General features: G+C 35.1%; 1 protein-coding gene across 1 annotated transcript in view; it reads left to right on the top strand.

Moving 5' to 3' along the window:
• LOC149546182 (putative UPF0481 protein At3g02645) overlaps positions 1-16268 on the top strand; it is a 49542-nt gene extending 33274 nt beyond the window's left edge. The window contains exon 3 of the mRNA XM_089791045.1: positions 14586-16268. Coding sequence (XP_089647171.1) covers positions 14586-16099 — 1514 coding nt within the window. The 3' untranslated portion in view covers positions 16100-16268. The remainder of the gene's footprint in view (positions 1-14585) is intronic.
• Positions 16269-17209: the final 941 nt, after the last annotated feature.

Below are 17209 nucleotides of genomic sequence, written 5' to 3'. Positions count from 1 at the left end.
CACTGACGCTGAGAAAAGCCCTTCGCAACTAAATGAGCTTCGTACTTATGCACAATACCATCCGAAATGTATTTGATTTTGTAAACCCATTTGTAACCAATGGGTTTCTTCCTTGGTGGAAGATCATAAAGGACCCAAGTGTTATTCTTCAGCAGGCTTTTTGGTGTTCAGATGTCATGGCTTATTCCCACTCTGAAATTCCTTTAGCCTCGAAGTATGTTTGAGGTTCAAACACACTGTGAATGTTGGCCATGACAATAAAGTTAACAAACTTTGTAGGTTTTCTCTTTTTTCGAGCAATTCTCCCATCAATGTGCTCATCATCACAAAGATCAGAAAGTGTCTTTAGCCCTATCACTTAGGCCGGAGAGGAGAACAACCAACATTAGTATCAGGAGATGCTTGGTGATCAGGTTCCTCATCAGAAGAGTCAGGATCAAACTTAGGTGAAGTATCAACAAAGCGAGGCGATCCTGTAGGAGAAGCTGGAGGTGTCTGTACAGGGATCATTGGTATAATTGGAGTTGTAGGAGCTATTGGAGCCCTCCCATCAGGTGGACCTAATGGAAGCCTAACTCCCAAATCATGAGCCTTCATAGGTTGGTCTACTGGATCAAGAACAGGAGAAACATGCATGAAAGGTCCTCGTTGCTCATTAAAGATTACATCACGACTGTAGATGAGACGAGATGTCTCAACATCGATCAGGCAGTAGGCTTTGTGAAGACTACTATATCCAACAAGCATGAGTTTTTGACTCTTGGCATCCAACTTGGTGCGTGATGCATCAGGGATCCAAACAAAAGCAAAGGAGCCAAAAACCTTCAGGTGACTAATTTTGGGCTTGCGACTTACCAGGCCTCTTCCAGAGTTTTACCTTTGACCGCCACTGTGGATGATTGGTTCAAAAGATAAACTGCAGTGTTGACTGCTTCTGCCCAAAAATTCTTCGGAACATGTCTATGTTTGAGCATGAATTGAGCTATCTCGGTGAATTAATGTACCAAGAAAACGACTTTGCATGATCTGCAAGTCTTTTAGCAATGAAGGTGTAAAAGGCAGATTTCGTCTGCTTAGTGTGCTTTGGACTATTCGCTTTGGGCTATGAACCTGATTGCTTAGATTGTGTAACTAAGCGTTTGCGATATTCAACCTTAATGTGCCCAAACTTGTGGCAATAGTTGCCTTGAGTGTTTTTTTGGGAACCATATGATGTTGGAGTAAAAGACTTCTGTTGAGATGGCTACTAAAACTTGCCTTTATCCTTTTGAAAGGATTTAGCAACGAAGGATTGCTTTGTGGAGTTAGAGGTGGAGCTGCTACCGAACTGTTGTTTCCACTGATCTTGCTGAAGCAAAAGTGTGCAGAGATCAGTGAACTTTAGATCAACACCAGAATATGTGATGTTGAGTGTCTCGATAAAAGGCTTATAGGACTTTGGAAACTTCAAAGAGTGATAACCACAATATCCTCTTCCTCCATCATGCAATTGATGGCAGGCAACTGATCATGGATTTCTTGAATCCTATTTAGGTCTGCCTAGAGTGAGGTTCGCTTGTCTATGACAATAGAAAATAGAGTGTTCTTAAAAAAGAAAGCTCTGCTTTTGTTAGAAGTCTCATGAAGACCTTTGAGATGTGTCCAGAGCTCAGCAGCTGTCTTGTCGGATGGAATTTGAGAAAGCTGATTATCAGCCACATATAATTCGAGAAGCATCACTGCCTCTCGATTATTCAAATCCCATGCATTTTGATTAGGACTAGGAGTAGTTGGATGCTTTGTAACACCTAGAATAGGTTGATCAATATTCCAGTATTCAAAAATTGCGATGATCCGCTGCTTCCAAGTGCCATAATTTCGACCATTGAATTTTGAGTTGCACTCGAGCAAAATGTTTGTCAGAGATGCCATGACACTTTTTCCAATGAAAAAATGTGAAAATCTATGAAGGCACGTTCTTTGAGGCAAAAAACAAAAGACCTAAAAAATTGGAGTGGCCCAAAAGAGCGCGAAAAACCCAAAAGGAATATATTATCGATTTCTAGATTCGTTGGCTTGAATATCGAGGCACAAAAATTGAGGCACTCAGAAAAATTGATGACAACCTAGTTGAGCTCTCAAAATACGCACTAAGAATTTGAAATCAAAATAAACCTGAGATCAAAATTTAGGGTTTCAAGCAAAACCCTAGGTGAGGGCCATGAATGGTCAAAGTTGCAAAAAAATGCTGTTTGCAGGCCAAAAAAATGCGATCTGTGGTTGCGAAATGGAGTTTCGGAGACGTGAGCTGATTTGCAGACCAAAGAGTGCTGCCAAGAAGCAAAATTATCAAGAAAAAATGCTAGATTTGAGCCAAACAAAAATGCGATTTGTAGACGAGTTTTGCAGATCTGCAAAAAAAAGCGTCACAGAAAAAATGACCCTTGTTCGGAGGTGCTTGTAGACGTTGGCAAAGCTTGAAATCGCATTAAAAAATGACGACATAAGTCATTTTTATTGCAAGACTGAACACTAAAGAAAAAAACGCACAAGAAATCACTAATTTGCAATTTTTAGAAAAAACTCCTAAGAAAATATGCCATTTTTCCAGATGAATTCGCAAATCTTTGTCTTTGAAACCCTAGCCATGACCAGGTATTAGGAAGTAGGTAAATCCAAGTAAGGATTAATTACAAAAATAAAAAATCAAAACTTGAATAAGAAATTGTTTTTTTGAAAAAGAATCCAACTATGCTCTAATACCATATTACAAAGTAATTGGTAAAATACTTGCTTCTTATTAATAGAGACCGAGAGGTCATTATATACAAAAGAATGGAACGATGTTTCCTTAGGAAACGATCGTAAAGAATAGAAACATTCTATTCTACCTAAAAGAAAGCTAAAAAAGCTATAGCTAACTAAATCTCACTAAATATATAAAATAGATTACCATTAATTAATAATAGACGATTATCTATTATCGTAATAAAATAGTAGCTCTCTTCTTTGGTTTGTGATATGGTTTAGAGCCAAGTGGGAATCATTGTAATGGAACAATGTTTCCTTAGGAAACAATCGTAAAGAATAGAAACATTCTATTCTACCTAAAAGAAAGCTAAAAAAGCTACAGCTAACTAAATCTCACTAAATATAAAAAATAGATTACCATTAATTAATAATAGACGATTATCTATTATCATAATAAAATAGTAGCTCTCTTCTTTGGTTTGTGATATGGTTTAGAGCCAAGTGGGAATCATTGTAAGTTGTTTTGAAGACTGGGGTTGATTGTTAACGCTTGACTCCCCTTGGTATTGATTATGATGAAGCTTTTTGGAAGGCTAATTTCTGGTCCAAGACAACCACATAAGTGAAAAAGATAGCTTTCAGCTGCTTAGCTTCTCTACTACAAGCTTAGTTCACCATGGTAGTGTCATCAACAAACTATTAATCAGATGACTTGACCAAAATAAGAATTATGGAAGAAGCCAAATGACAAACAATGACAATAATAGAAATTTACGAAGTAGAGATAAACTACAAAATGATTGTAAACCTAGATTTCATAAGAACCTTGAGGAGAAACTGGTAATTGATTTTATCATAGATCTTCCCAAAATCTAACTTCAACAGAAAACCATATTTTTTATCATAAAAAGTGTCCATATTTTTATGAATAATAAGAATGGAATCAATGATCTAGCACTCTTGAAAAATAGCCACTTTTTATTCAAAAGAATAAGAGGTCGAATATTGGTAAGTCCATGAACCAGGATTGAATCTTGTAAATAAGAGTTACAAAGGGTAATAGGGTGTAAATCGCCCAATGATTGCGGGCCAGCATTTTTGAAAATAAGAAAACTGGAAGTATAGTTTAATTCCGTGATCAAATTTATGCTCTTGAAAAACTCTTTAGTAGCATTTGAAATATCTCTAGCTACAACCTCCCAAAGGTTTTAAGGAAAAGCATTGGGAAACCATCAAGCTTGAGAGCTCGATTAACTTCAAAAGAGAAGAAACCTTTACAATCTTACATCGGTTGAAGAAATAAATGAAAGAATTCTGTATCGTAATCTCCACTAAGAAGCCAACTTGCCCTGAACCCCCTGCTTCCAAAACTCTTAATCTTTTGAAATGATGTTGTACAAGGGGGAATGAAGGGAGGTCTCTTGATCAATAAAATTAGTCATACAATTCAATTGAATCAGCATTCGAAACCTCATGAGGCTCCTTTATTTGTGTCTTGACTTAGAAGACATGGCCAAATGTAGCTTTGTTCCAATGTTAGACATTAGATTTGACAATAGCAAGCTCTTTGGCCCCATGAGACATGTCAAGTCATCAGCCAAAAAATGTCCCACTTATCACAAATTTTGTTTGAGAAATCTATAAGATGTTGCATCCATGTGTTTTCAGATTTTTAAGATAAACTCTTTACTGCAATCTATGACATCTATAGTGGTCAGGGTGTCAACCTAGTTAGAGAAGATAAAGAATACGAGTACGAGAATAACCAAAGACATTTTGGAGTGGCTTTTGGATTATACCAGGGCAATTCTTAGACAAATGACCCGCCTCCTTTAAAAAAATAATAAAAATCAACAGTGATGGACTCAAAAGTCCATACACCTACTTTAGAATTGATATTCATCTCAAAAGGGAGATTGGTGGGTTGTTCTACACCAAACATACACACCACCCACCAGAAACCATCATCATCAAATTTGAAAACATTCCCCAACCTCCCAAAAATCTCTGTTGTGAAAGACAAGATTTGGCCCTCCATTTTCAAAGAGAAATTCTCCTCCATCACCGAAACATCGTATTTCAAACAAACTTAGCACTAGAATACCTCTGGACTGAAACAGTTCCCATCTTAAAAGAGCATAAGAACTCTCCAAAAAGGCTTCGAAATTTATACAAGATCACACATCATGAATTCACATGGCAAAAAAAAGGCCCACATGCCAACCTCCATGGTAATGGTAAATGCCATCTCTGCCACCAATGCAATCACTACAACCTCAAAAAGGCACACAACTAATAATTTCAACAGTACTCAATCAGATAAAGCTAAGTCTGCTTCACTAAGGGATCTGGAATCTTCAAGAAGCACATATTTGTCTTCAAATGATCCTGCCACTCCAACTTTGGACAATTTGTCCGCCACCTCGTTAGCCTCTCCGAAAATGTGAGTAATTCGTAGATCATCCACTTCCTCAAGTAAATTCCTTTTTTCTTTAATGTATTTATTTAAATACCACACTTCCAATTCTCCCTTCACAATGCCATTGACCACAACCTGCATGTCACTTTCCGGATGGATCTTCTGACAACCCAGTTGAATCCTCATTAATATAGCTTCAACTGCCACTTGACATTCTGCCAAGTTATTGGTGCCATTCTCTACATGCTTTGCCCCTATTGCCCAAATATTCCCCACCTCATCTCTTGCTACCATCCCAATACCCGATGGTCTTAGATTCTCTTTTGAAGCACCATCGAGGTTGATCTTCACCTAACCTGACTCAGGGGGGCACCACTTGATATTTTTCTAGTTTTAGAGTGTCTTTTTTGTGACACTTGCATGCATAATCTAAGTTAGCGTTAGCATATGTATATACATATATATACCTCTTTTCTTGTGACACTTGTATTTCTAATCTAAGCCACCGTTAGCATATTTTGGTTATTTTTCTTTTCTTCTTACTACTTAGAGATGCTTTATCTAATTTCTACACTTATTAAAAACTTATCTTTTATGTTTTTATTTTGGGAGATGTATGTAGATATAAACAATAATTTAAATTTCATGTTTAATATGGAACAATTTTCATTAATTTAATATTTCAATATAATTTGCTTTTAACAAAAAATGCTATTTTGATTACTAAGTACAGAAATTTAAATGGAGATGGTGGTTTTGTACATTGCTATTATTCTGATTATATTGTTTTTGCAGATAAAAGATTACTCTGAATATAATGAAACGATCATAAGAGTGTTAAATGCTTTTCAGAATGTTCATTGGGTTGCAGTGACTTTGTTAGTAACCTGTGCAGCATTACAAATTACAGACACTATTGCCATTAATAAGGAGTGTTTCACACTTTTCAAATTTATGCGCAATCTGTCTAATATAGTCCTCCAATTTCAAGATATTCCGATTGTAAAGATAGATTTACGTGCTAAATTAAATAAGTCTATACAATTAATCGTGGAAGGAGCCATCCTAGGATATAACAGGTACATAATGATCCCTACTCTATAAAGGTACTTTTCAATTTTTAATAAATATTTATAATGACCTTGATTCTTGGTTACTTGAAATGAGGATTAGCTCATTAACTGAACTTGTTTAGCATTGGAAATTTTAGAGAGATTAATTATGTTTGTCTTTGTTCACTGAATATTGGAAACTTTTTTCCATTTGATTGCCTCATAAAAAGACGAGATGACAAACAAGAGCTCCAACAACTTATGAAGAGTATCAATGATATGTGCAATACACTTCTTTTAGAGGCCTCTACCAAGATAGTTGGATCGCTGCCTATGACGGTTTTCAACCAAGATGCAAGTAAAACATCAGCAGGTAGTTTCTAGTCTTCTTAAGAAATACACATATTCTAAGTGTGTTAAGAAATTCATTTATGTAGTTTCCCATGTTTGAAGAACTAATAGTTGCAGTATAAGAGAAAATTGAAATGAATTGTTCTATTGGATTAAATATTATAAATATAACATAGCTGTGAAATAAAGCCAGTAATTTTACATTATTTCTGAACTAAAAAAAATTGATAGAAAAAAATCTAATTTATTTTTAATAGTAATTTTAGGTCTTATAGTTTGGATGATTAGATAAATAAGTTACTAAAATTTGATTATGAAATTTTTTTGTTAAAGAAAAAGTGAAGTTTGCAATTTTATAAAAGTTAATTGACTCATTGATCATATACAAGTTATCATCAACAAGTTTTAATATCAACCTTTAGATAAATAGGTTGAGTCACAATTAGTATCACAAAGCTATCAAGAGGTTGCACGAAATCAGGTCTGGCAGGATGCTATGGTTGAGGAGCATAACTCAATTATGCAGAATGATGTGTCGGATGTAGTGCCTAGACCAACAGATAGACTAGTAGTTGGATCATGTTGGATCTATAAGATAAAGCACGATGTGGATGGTAGCATTGAGAAATACAAGGCAAGGTTCGTGGCCAAGGGGTTCTCTTAGGAGGAGGGAATAGACTATGAGTAGACATTTGCCCTAGTGGCCAGGTATACTTCTATATGAGCTGTGATGTCATTTGCAGCATAGATGGGATGGAAAATCCATCAAATGGATGTCAAGACAACATTCCTTAATGGTGAGTTGAAGGAGGAGGTATACATAGAGCAATTAGAAGGCTTTGTAACACACAACAAAGAGACATACGTGTGCAGATTGAAAAGAGTCTTGTACGGACTCGTGCAGGCTCCCAGAGGGTGGTATGAGTGCATTGATATATACTTGATATATGGGCTTTGTGAAGAGTGAGGCAAATGCTAACCTCTACTACTTGGTGGTTGGGGGTGAGGTTCTCATTCTTGTTCTTTATGTGGACGACTTGTTTCTAATTGGTGCGCTAGGGCTCATAGAGGATTGCAAGAGGGACCTTGCAGAAGAGTTCGAGATGAAGAGTTTAGGACCTATGCACTACTTTCTAAGCATGGAGGTGTGGCAGACAGATGGAGAGATTTTCCTTGGTCAAGGGAAATATTGCATTGAGATCTTGTAGAGATTCAGGATGGAGAATTGCAAAGCCATGTCTACACCCATGATAACAAATTGGAGGAAGGTAGATACCTTTAAGGAGAAGGATGTAGATCCCACCTTATATAGGCAATTGATTGGTTTGCTTATGTATTTGGTCAACATCAGGTCAGGTATAGCATTTGCAGTAAACTCTCTTAGTCAGTTCATGGTTGAACCAAAGACAGTGCATTGGACAGCGACCAAGCATGTACTGCGTTACTTGCGTGGTCCAGTTGAGTATGGGATCAAATATGTTCGAGGTGAAGGTATCAGATTGATAGGCTATACTAACGAGGTTGGGCAGGCAATACACTAGACAAAAGAAGCACTTCAGGGTTTTGTTTCAGTTTGGGATCAGGATTTATATCTTGGTTCAATAAGAAGCAGAAGTCTGTGGGTCTGAGTTTAGCAAAAACATAATACATAGCAGCTAGCACGACAACATGTGAAGCTATATGGCTTCAGAAGTTGTTAGTAGACTTCTTTGGTCAGAAGGTTGAGACTACTACGATAATCAGAGTTGCATCAAGTTGTCTAAGAATGTAGTGTTTCATGATAGGTCTAAACATATAGGTCTACATCAGATATCATTTCATTAGAGATTGTGTACAACGAGGAGTTGTTGAGCTATACTACATACCTATAGAGGAGTAGGTAGCAGACATTCTGACTAAGGCATTAGGGAAGGTGAGATTCATCTTCTTCGGAGATAAGTTAGGTGTCATGCAGAACAACTTCCTCACTAAGAGAGAGTGTTAGTTAAGGTAGCTTTGGACAATTGTTTGTCCATACGTTATTTTTTAGCAAGTAATTATTTTACTAACTAATTAGTTAAAGCTGAGACAAATATTTGTTAATTAATTGGCCACTTCTAGAAGCAACTAGTAATCGAGTTGGTTAGGGTTTTTAAGTTGTTTTAATCTTGGACCGTCGATTGAGAATCAGTCTCGGCCGTTGGTTTTCCAATAGGAGTAGTATAAAAGGGGGTCAGGGGGCATTTGGAGAACAAGTTTGTAGAAGCATTTGCAGTGTTAGCAAATGAGTTTGCAGTGATAGAAAATTGTCTTGTAGTGCTAACAAGGGCGTAGTGATAGCGTTGGGGATAACATTGAGGAATATCAGCAGGAGAAATTAGGAGGTTGTCAGAATTTTGCCAGTGAGAGGTAAGGAACGTTGTATCTCTTGCTTTGCTAAAGTTAATATAATTCCTCATCTATAGAACTGGTTTTCCTTTAGGGGTTTTTTCAGGGATGATTTATCTGAAAATATTGTGTTCATTATGTTGCTTATTTCTTTTCGTATTTTTATAAGTGAAGTTGTAGTTGTATTATTTTTCGATATTAGCCGTGAATTAATTTTTCAGTAGTTTAATATTTGTTTATGATAGGGGATTAATAATCAGTGACTGCAATAGGATTTTCACAGGAATTCAAATGGAGATCACGGCATGCCCACTATGAGCAATGCAAAATTGGTTACTAGAACATGCGTGTGATCATTGTCTACTACGTAAATCCTCTGTGTGGACTCGTGCACCAAACGACATGCTGATCACTCAAGGGATTAAAGCCTCCATTACATGAGAGTGACAAGAGACTCAAAGAATCATTGTCTCATAAAATTAAGCTCCCTAGGCACGACATCCACAAGGTGCTTTCACTCAACAAATAAATCAGAATGCATTGAAGTGAATACAATCAGCAAGTATAGTCAGATGTTTGCGAATGAGAATGATAGAAGAGGTGTGAATCTTTTCATAAAATGCCACAAGGAAATACCCCAACCTAAACAAAATAAAGACACCCAGAATGGGAAATGCACGAATTGTTATGACAAAATGCCTAGTCTTATCACTGCGTGTATGCACAAAGTTGATGTCAAATCAATGACTCTATCAAGGTTGCAGTCATATGCCTATACAAACAAAATATTAACACACACCTAGAAGGAGAGGATACTAGTACAAATACAATGGATATCGTTGTGATCAAGCATACTCTTCATAATGTGAGGTTACCATAGAGGCGACGAGCCATGGTGATCATTGATGTATTGTTTGGCACAAATACTCCAATACGCAACAAGTATGTCTTTCCATTCCCTCTCTTATAAAGATGTGTAAGGAGACATCCTTAGTCAAAGGCCCATGCCAAGACAAAGATATTGATAAATATATATATAAAGAAAAGATGGATTGCGAATCATTTGGCTAAATGTGAGAAAATACGTTAAAGACCATATGACCAAACCCGATACCTTTTGGACTCAAAAACTAAAGGTGCAATACATGGCAGTATACAGAGGCATCTAAATGTTTGATACAATTGCACAAGGATTTATCCATGTTTAATAAAATTTGATCGCATCTATATGGATAAGTGAAAAGGGTGGTAGTCTCACAATTCTTGGGAAATTAATCCAGTGTGGTTGAAATGGAAAAGGATGATTTTGGTATGTCCCATGACGTGAAAAGAATATTTTGACAACATGGAATTAAAGGGACACCATAACATATCCATTTCCAACAGCTCGAAGTCGAATTACTATTACAACTGTATCCGGTATTTCAATAGAAATGGATAAATGTATTCAACTTGATCAAATTTTAGCAAATGGGTACATGGAAATTGAAAGAATTAGTGATCCAAACGATGCAAATTATGATTGTATACAAATTCACTTGCTCTCTTCGAGATGGATGCAAAGCATATTTCCATCTCTCCAGATATAGGTGGTATATATTTTGGTCATTCTGCAAAATGTTTTTAGTTGTTCTCGTAGTTCTGCAAACTAACATAGATCTCTATGATTTTTGAAATGTTTCTACATATCAAGCTTAAATGATCTCGAGAATCATGAAATGGAATGATCTCTATAAGATTCCAAATGTTTGAGTTTGTGCCTAATTAATTGATGGCCTTGTAAATCTTTGTCAAGTAATATCGACAATTCGGATGGAGTGAAGTGGTAAGAGGTTGAATGCTAATAAAAAAACAGGATCGATGGATTGCCACATTATGCTATGATGTGTATGCTTAACTCCAAAGGAGGTGTTGACTTATATGAGACAATTATACAATGGAAATGTTTGGCTTGTGTAATAAATTTCATATTGTGTTAACAATATTTCAGGAATGTATAAGCAACTTTTAGAAAAAAAATGAAAAGGTGTTAGATGTCAAAGAAAGATATTAAGTCGGAGTTGAATTATATTTTTTTAAAGTGACAAATCTGTTTACCAACAAATCTAACCCTACCTATCCACTTTTGCATACATGTTCAAGAGAATAACAATAAGTCACAACATTTTTAGGATCCAATTTAAAAAGAAAGGGCACTTGGAAAACCCATCCACAAAACCACCACAGGTTTTAGCAGTCATCTTAATGACAAAGGTTATCATCAAGATACCTAACACCAGAAAGAAGTTAAGCCATGCACATATAATGATCATGTGTAGGTGCAATGCAATAGGAACTAGTTCTATGAGATTAAAGTACGTACATCCCTCATTCTCTAATTCTGCATGATTGGCATGCACATAGAATGCAGACAAATCTTATAATGTCATGATATGTTCCAGAGTACATTAGTTTAAAGATTTCAAGAGCATCCTTGAAAACTCCATGTTTTGTGTATCTTGCAAGCATTGCATCCCAAAAGTTCTTATGCTTTGTCTATGCTACTATTAGAAAAATAGAACAACAAATTCAAAAACAAAGAAACTAAACTTCAGGTAAAACTAAATACTAATTACAAATATACAGAGTCATATGACTTCATTAAGATTCAATAATTATGCTAATACACATGACTAATAACTAATACAATAGACAACAAACTATTTGTGACTAACAACTAACTGGAACTTATTGACAGCTAACTCAAACACATCTACAATCTTCTTTTATTCCTTCTCTAACATTAAATTCAAACACCCCCTTCTTAATGCTACAACACGAAATTGACATACAATAGGAAATACATTATGCATATTCTTTTCTTTGAAAAAATAGTTCTTAGATGAGTAAGGCTTCTTCAAGTCGCTCCCAAGTGCTGGTGTAGTCATGCAACTACCATCTAAGCTTCCAACACCATTGGACACCATTCACACATGAAATGCCTTATAACCCTCGTAAAGGTATAATGTTAAGCTTCCAGATGTTTAGATCTCCCTCAACTATTGGACACCGATCCCCACATGTGTCTCATAACCTCAATATTATATAGTTTCTTTGATTCGTTAGCACCTTAGACTATTTAGCATCCCTCTAGCCTCTACTACATCCTTTCCCATTTTCAAAGCATCGGCTTGTTCAAAATATGACAAGACCTTCATCTTCAATGAAATCATCATCACCATCAAGATCTGGTGGTTCTTCACCAGACTTAATCTCCTTAATAGCTTCTTCTCTAACTTCTTCCAGCAGCACAAATGTCTTCTTTAACACACAATTTAATAGAAAGATGGCTATGACACTATTATTAGAAAAATAGAATAGAAAATTCAAAAATAAAGAAACTAAACTTACATCTTATTATTCATTATTGGCAAATACTAATTACAAATACAGTCACATGGCTTCATCAGGATCATATAATTATGCTAATACAAATGACAATAAACTAATCAATTGACAACAAACTAGATGTGACTGACAGCTAATTGGAACTTATTGACAACTAACTCAAAACATATCTACAATCTTCTTTTATTCCTTCTCTAACTCTCTAATTGATGGAGCATTAAATTCCAACAGCATCCAGAATTTTGCATTGCAATTACAAACTCTGACAAATTTCTTGTATAATTTATGCTTCAACAGATGTCCATACCATGTTGCAAAGCTCCCACTTTGGACATAGTTAAGGTCGAGGAGTCTGGTTTAATGCTTGCCAATTATATTCTTTTGAAATTTTCTAAAGCTTTTTCATGAAATCCATTTTCTGCATATCCAAGATCTCCAAGATCATTGCTGTCTATGAGACCACATATCTTTTAAGTATTCTGTTAAACACTTAACGTGCCTTGTCTATGCTTCTACATTTTGAGTACATGTTTAAATGGGGTGTCATAGCTACAATATATGACAAAAGCCCTCTATCTAATATGCGTCGATGGAGGCCCATAGCTTGATTTCCTATTTTGACACAGGAAGCAAGCATACCTACAATGGTTGTGGAATTTGGCTTTACACCTAATAATTGCATTTGCTTGAAAGCTTAAAACACATTTTTATCAAATCTTTTGTGTGCATATCCTATGAACATTGAAGCCCTTGAGAACACTTCTCTTTAAAGCATCGTGTCAAACAATTCATATGCCTTGTGTGTCCACATTTTGCATACAAGTATACCAGGGCAGTTGCAACTGCAACATTTGACATCATTCCTCTCTCCATTACACTTTGATGAAAATGCTACCCTATTCCAAAGCTCCCATTTTGGCACATGCAAGGAGGATGCTGCCATAGGCTGTAAGATACGCTTTATGCCTTCCAATTGTATTTGCATATAGACGTGACTATCCTCCCTACAAACTGTACAGTTGACCAAAGTTCAAAAAATCGAAAACGTCATGGATTTTTTTGAAAATTTCAACATTTGATCTTCATGATCTGCATAGTTTGTAGTAAAAAACAACAAAAACTTTGGAAAAAAAAATCACTACATTTTCGTGAATCTGGAAAAAAAAAGTTTACTTTGTTTTGTCTTTAGTGCATTTTGTCTTGAGATTAGAGAGTACTTTTGCACATATCCTACAATCATTGTGTTCTTAATCCATTTTGTACATATTCTACAATCATTGCATTCATTCCATAAGATGATATCTTTTGAAAGCACTTTGGAAGAATGTCTACCAAAGCAGCTGCAACAACATCTGACAAGATCCTTTTATCCTTTATGATCCCCTAGTCCAAAGCTCCCATGTTGGCACAGGGAAGGGTGGATGTGGGAAAGGTTGTGGAACCTGGCTTTACACCTACCGGTTGCATTTGCTTGAATCTTTCTGAAGCCTTTTCATTGAATCCATTTTATGTGCACTCATGCAATCATTGCAATCCACAACAGTGCACCTCTTTTCAACATTTTGTTAAACAATTCTATGTGCTGTTTCCACATTTTGAATACATGTCTACCAGGGAAGTTGCAACCGTGAAAATCCCCTGCCCTCTATTGGATGTCTCTATATAATTAGCCTGCAGGCTAATTATGCTTTTTGGTATCTTTTCAAAAGTCGGCAAAGGTTATTTAAAAATAGAAACGTTCAGTAGTTCGAATTAGAGAAGCATGAATGCCCTTTATTTGCTGCTGTTCTGTTACCGTTTTCTGATTTGTATTATTTTTGTTCTTTTCTTATTCTAATAAAATATTTATAGTGTTGATTTTAGAACAACTCTCCAGACAAAAGATTGCTTAATGCACATGCTTTATGTCACGCGTTTTTTTAAGTGTCATTCCTTTTAAACACCTAGATATTTGCTGGATAAGGCTGTATGTATTATTAGATTTTCCAAGTTTATTTTAAAATGTTTTTTAACTCTTTAAAATTATTCTCCTTGCTTCAGGGAAAGTATGTAATGAAATAGAAGAATGGGAAAGTCAGTATGATTTTTCAATTATTAAGTGCACGTATATTTACCCTATTGAATAATAATTCTCAACAGCAACAATTTTGGCCTTCCCATTAGATAATTTACTATTTTTTCTCTCCTGTCGGGAGTGGTATCTTTCTCTTTTCATCGACAATTCTAGTGGAAAATTGTGCCAGTTTACTGATTGATGTTTTTATTTATTTTTAATTCAGTGGAAAATTCTTCCTCTTATACGGATCAGCAGAGTCAGATAGAGCTTGCAAATTCATCCACTTACAGACGTCAGGAGCAACAGATTCAAAGGGATCCAGAAACCTCAAGCTTTAGTAGAGTTCGTCCGGCGGAGCTGCCATTATATTCATCTATAACCATTAGGAGAGTTCGTGAAGACATAAGGCGTTTCCGACCGAAATCATATGATCCTGAGAGAGTTGGATTCGGACTTGATCATGAGCTGAATCCGTACTCGACAGAAATTGGGGAGAAAAAAGTGCTGGCATTATGCACCACTATCAAAAGATTAAAAGGTATGACTATTGATAATTTGTTGGGAGAGATTCAAAACTCCATAATCAGACATTGGCATATAGACATTACAGCTAGTTTCCCTCAAGAAAGATGGGTACGGAATATTGTCCTAGACGCATGTTTTATTTTGGAATTTTTAAGAGCTTCATATCGGTTTTTAGACCCTGATGTTGAGAAAGAGATAATGATTGACATTTTCAAGCTGGAAAATCAGATCCCTCTATTTGTTTTGAGTAAGATTCTTGAATTAGAGTTTCAAACTCCTGAACAAGCAATTACCGAATTGGCCCGCATCCTGTGTATGCAACCTCAATTTGCAATCCTTCCTTTCTATTTGAAGCCGATGGAGTTGGAAATTCTTCAAGCAGAAATTGAAGAAAATATCAAAGAACACCCCCGTCATTTGTTGCATTTATTTAGCGGAGTTGTTGAGGCTTTCCTAAAACCCTCTAATATCCCTATGAATGATATGGATGCAGATGTTGTAAACAACTGTATGAATTTCATGTCTTCGCTTGTGTGGAGAAATGTGAGTATATTACAGAAGTTTGTAATCAGATTCAAAGCGAGCAAAAACGGAGAAGTTCAATTTAAAAAGAGATGGTTTGGAAGTGTAGTATATCTTCCTCAAATCTTTATTTTTAAAGATACAAGATCACTGCTCTGGAACTTGATAGCTTTCGAAGATGAATATGGTGAAAGCAAAATAATCAGCAAATTTATAATATTTTTGAACAGTATAATCCAATCCAACGATGAAAATATTGCGCTTCTTAGACAAGCGCAAATTATCGTCAGTGAATATGACGATGAAGAACTCGCTTCGATGTTCCACGACCTCGCGAATGCAATATGTGGAAGTCGTAGTCCATTTGAGAATGTGCCGAACTGTGGTCCATTTGAGAATGTGCTGAGGCATATTAGTGAAGAATACTGGAAGCTCTACTCATTCAACAAGCCCAAGCACCTGCCCTGGATTATCTCATTCAGCAGGCACGTGCTCTGGATTAGCTGGCTACTAGTAGTGTTTGCCTTACTAATTTCATTCAACAAGTACGGGCTCTCGGTTATCTCGGTCTCGATTATCTTGCTACTACTAGTGTTTGCCTTACTAATTTCATTCCACATGCACAGGCTCCGGATGGCTCTCCGGATGCACACTGCGCACACTGCAATATTGAATATTTCAAAGTCCTAGTCAATAGCATTTATAGCATTTTGATTTATCTTTAGAGAATAGACTGTTCATGTATCAGCAAACTATATGAAAATAAGTTTCATTCAAGGATTTACTGCAATGAGCCAATGTCTATGCTGACATCGGCATTTTACTGCTTTTAAAAATTAAATTAAAAATCATTTTAAAACTGTTTTATAAATTTAAATTTAATTAAAAATTGCCGTTTTGATGCTGGCATTGACATCGCCCTGCAATGAGTTGTTAAATTCAAACTCTACTAAATAATTTCTATTTTTATTTGGAGGTTCTGTGAGGAAATATTTTCAAATATATGTTTGCTCAACTTTATTAGTTGATTTTGTATTTTGATATAACATTTAAATTAATTATAGTATATGATATTGTAGAAAATGAAAAGATTGTGTTGAGAACAACTTATTTAAAAATGTACTTTCTTAGTATAAGTATTTATTAGTTATAAGATTAGAACTTTATTTGAATTTGTTAATATGAGTTAAATTGTAGACATAATTATAATATTTTTGTATTTAATATTAAAGATATATAATTAGCTATATTGATATATAAAACACTCATTATCATGCTAGTATAATTTTAACTAATTAATTGACTATCTTATGACATTTTGAAGAATCAACAAGTGCCATGTAGAAAGTTATAGACAGTAGAAATTATTATAGTAATTATAAACTAGTTATAAGATAAATAAAAATAATATTATTTTTAAAATAAATTAATAAATTGGGTGTGATTTAAAATTAAAAATTATTAATGAATCTATTATATATAATATGTAATCGTTGTAGTGGCTTGTACTTGTGTGATAATTATACCTATAGTTAATAGAAATTGTTATCACATGATATAAAAAATATAAACTAGTTACAATTAAGGAATAAATAAATTTTGACATTAGTTTGAAAATTAATAATTAAGTTGTGCATTTAAAATGTAATATCATCTATGAATTTGTTTTATATAACAAGTAATTTTTCATATTTATTTTTCAAAATGGTAAAGAGCAATTGTTGGATGCATTTAAAATGTTAACTAGCTTAATTATATGGTCAAGCTTATGTAATCTTAGAAAAATTGTCTTAAAAAATG

Source organism: Cupressus sempervirens, chromosome 7, assembly GCF_028749045.1.
Source record: "Cupressus sempervirens isolate cs-2001-9-10 chromosome 7, ASM2874904v1, whole genome shotgun sequence".
NCBI classification, from domain to species: domain Eukaryota; kingdom Viridiplantae; phylum Streptophyta; class Pinopsida; order Cupressales; family Cupressaceae; genus Cupressus; species Cupressus sempervirens.
Note: the sequence above shows the minus strand (reverse complement) of the source record. Positions and strands in the feature narration are given on the sequence as shown.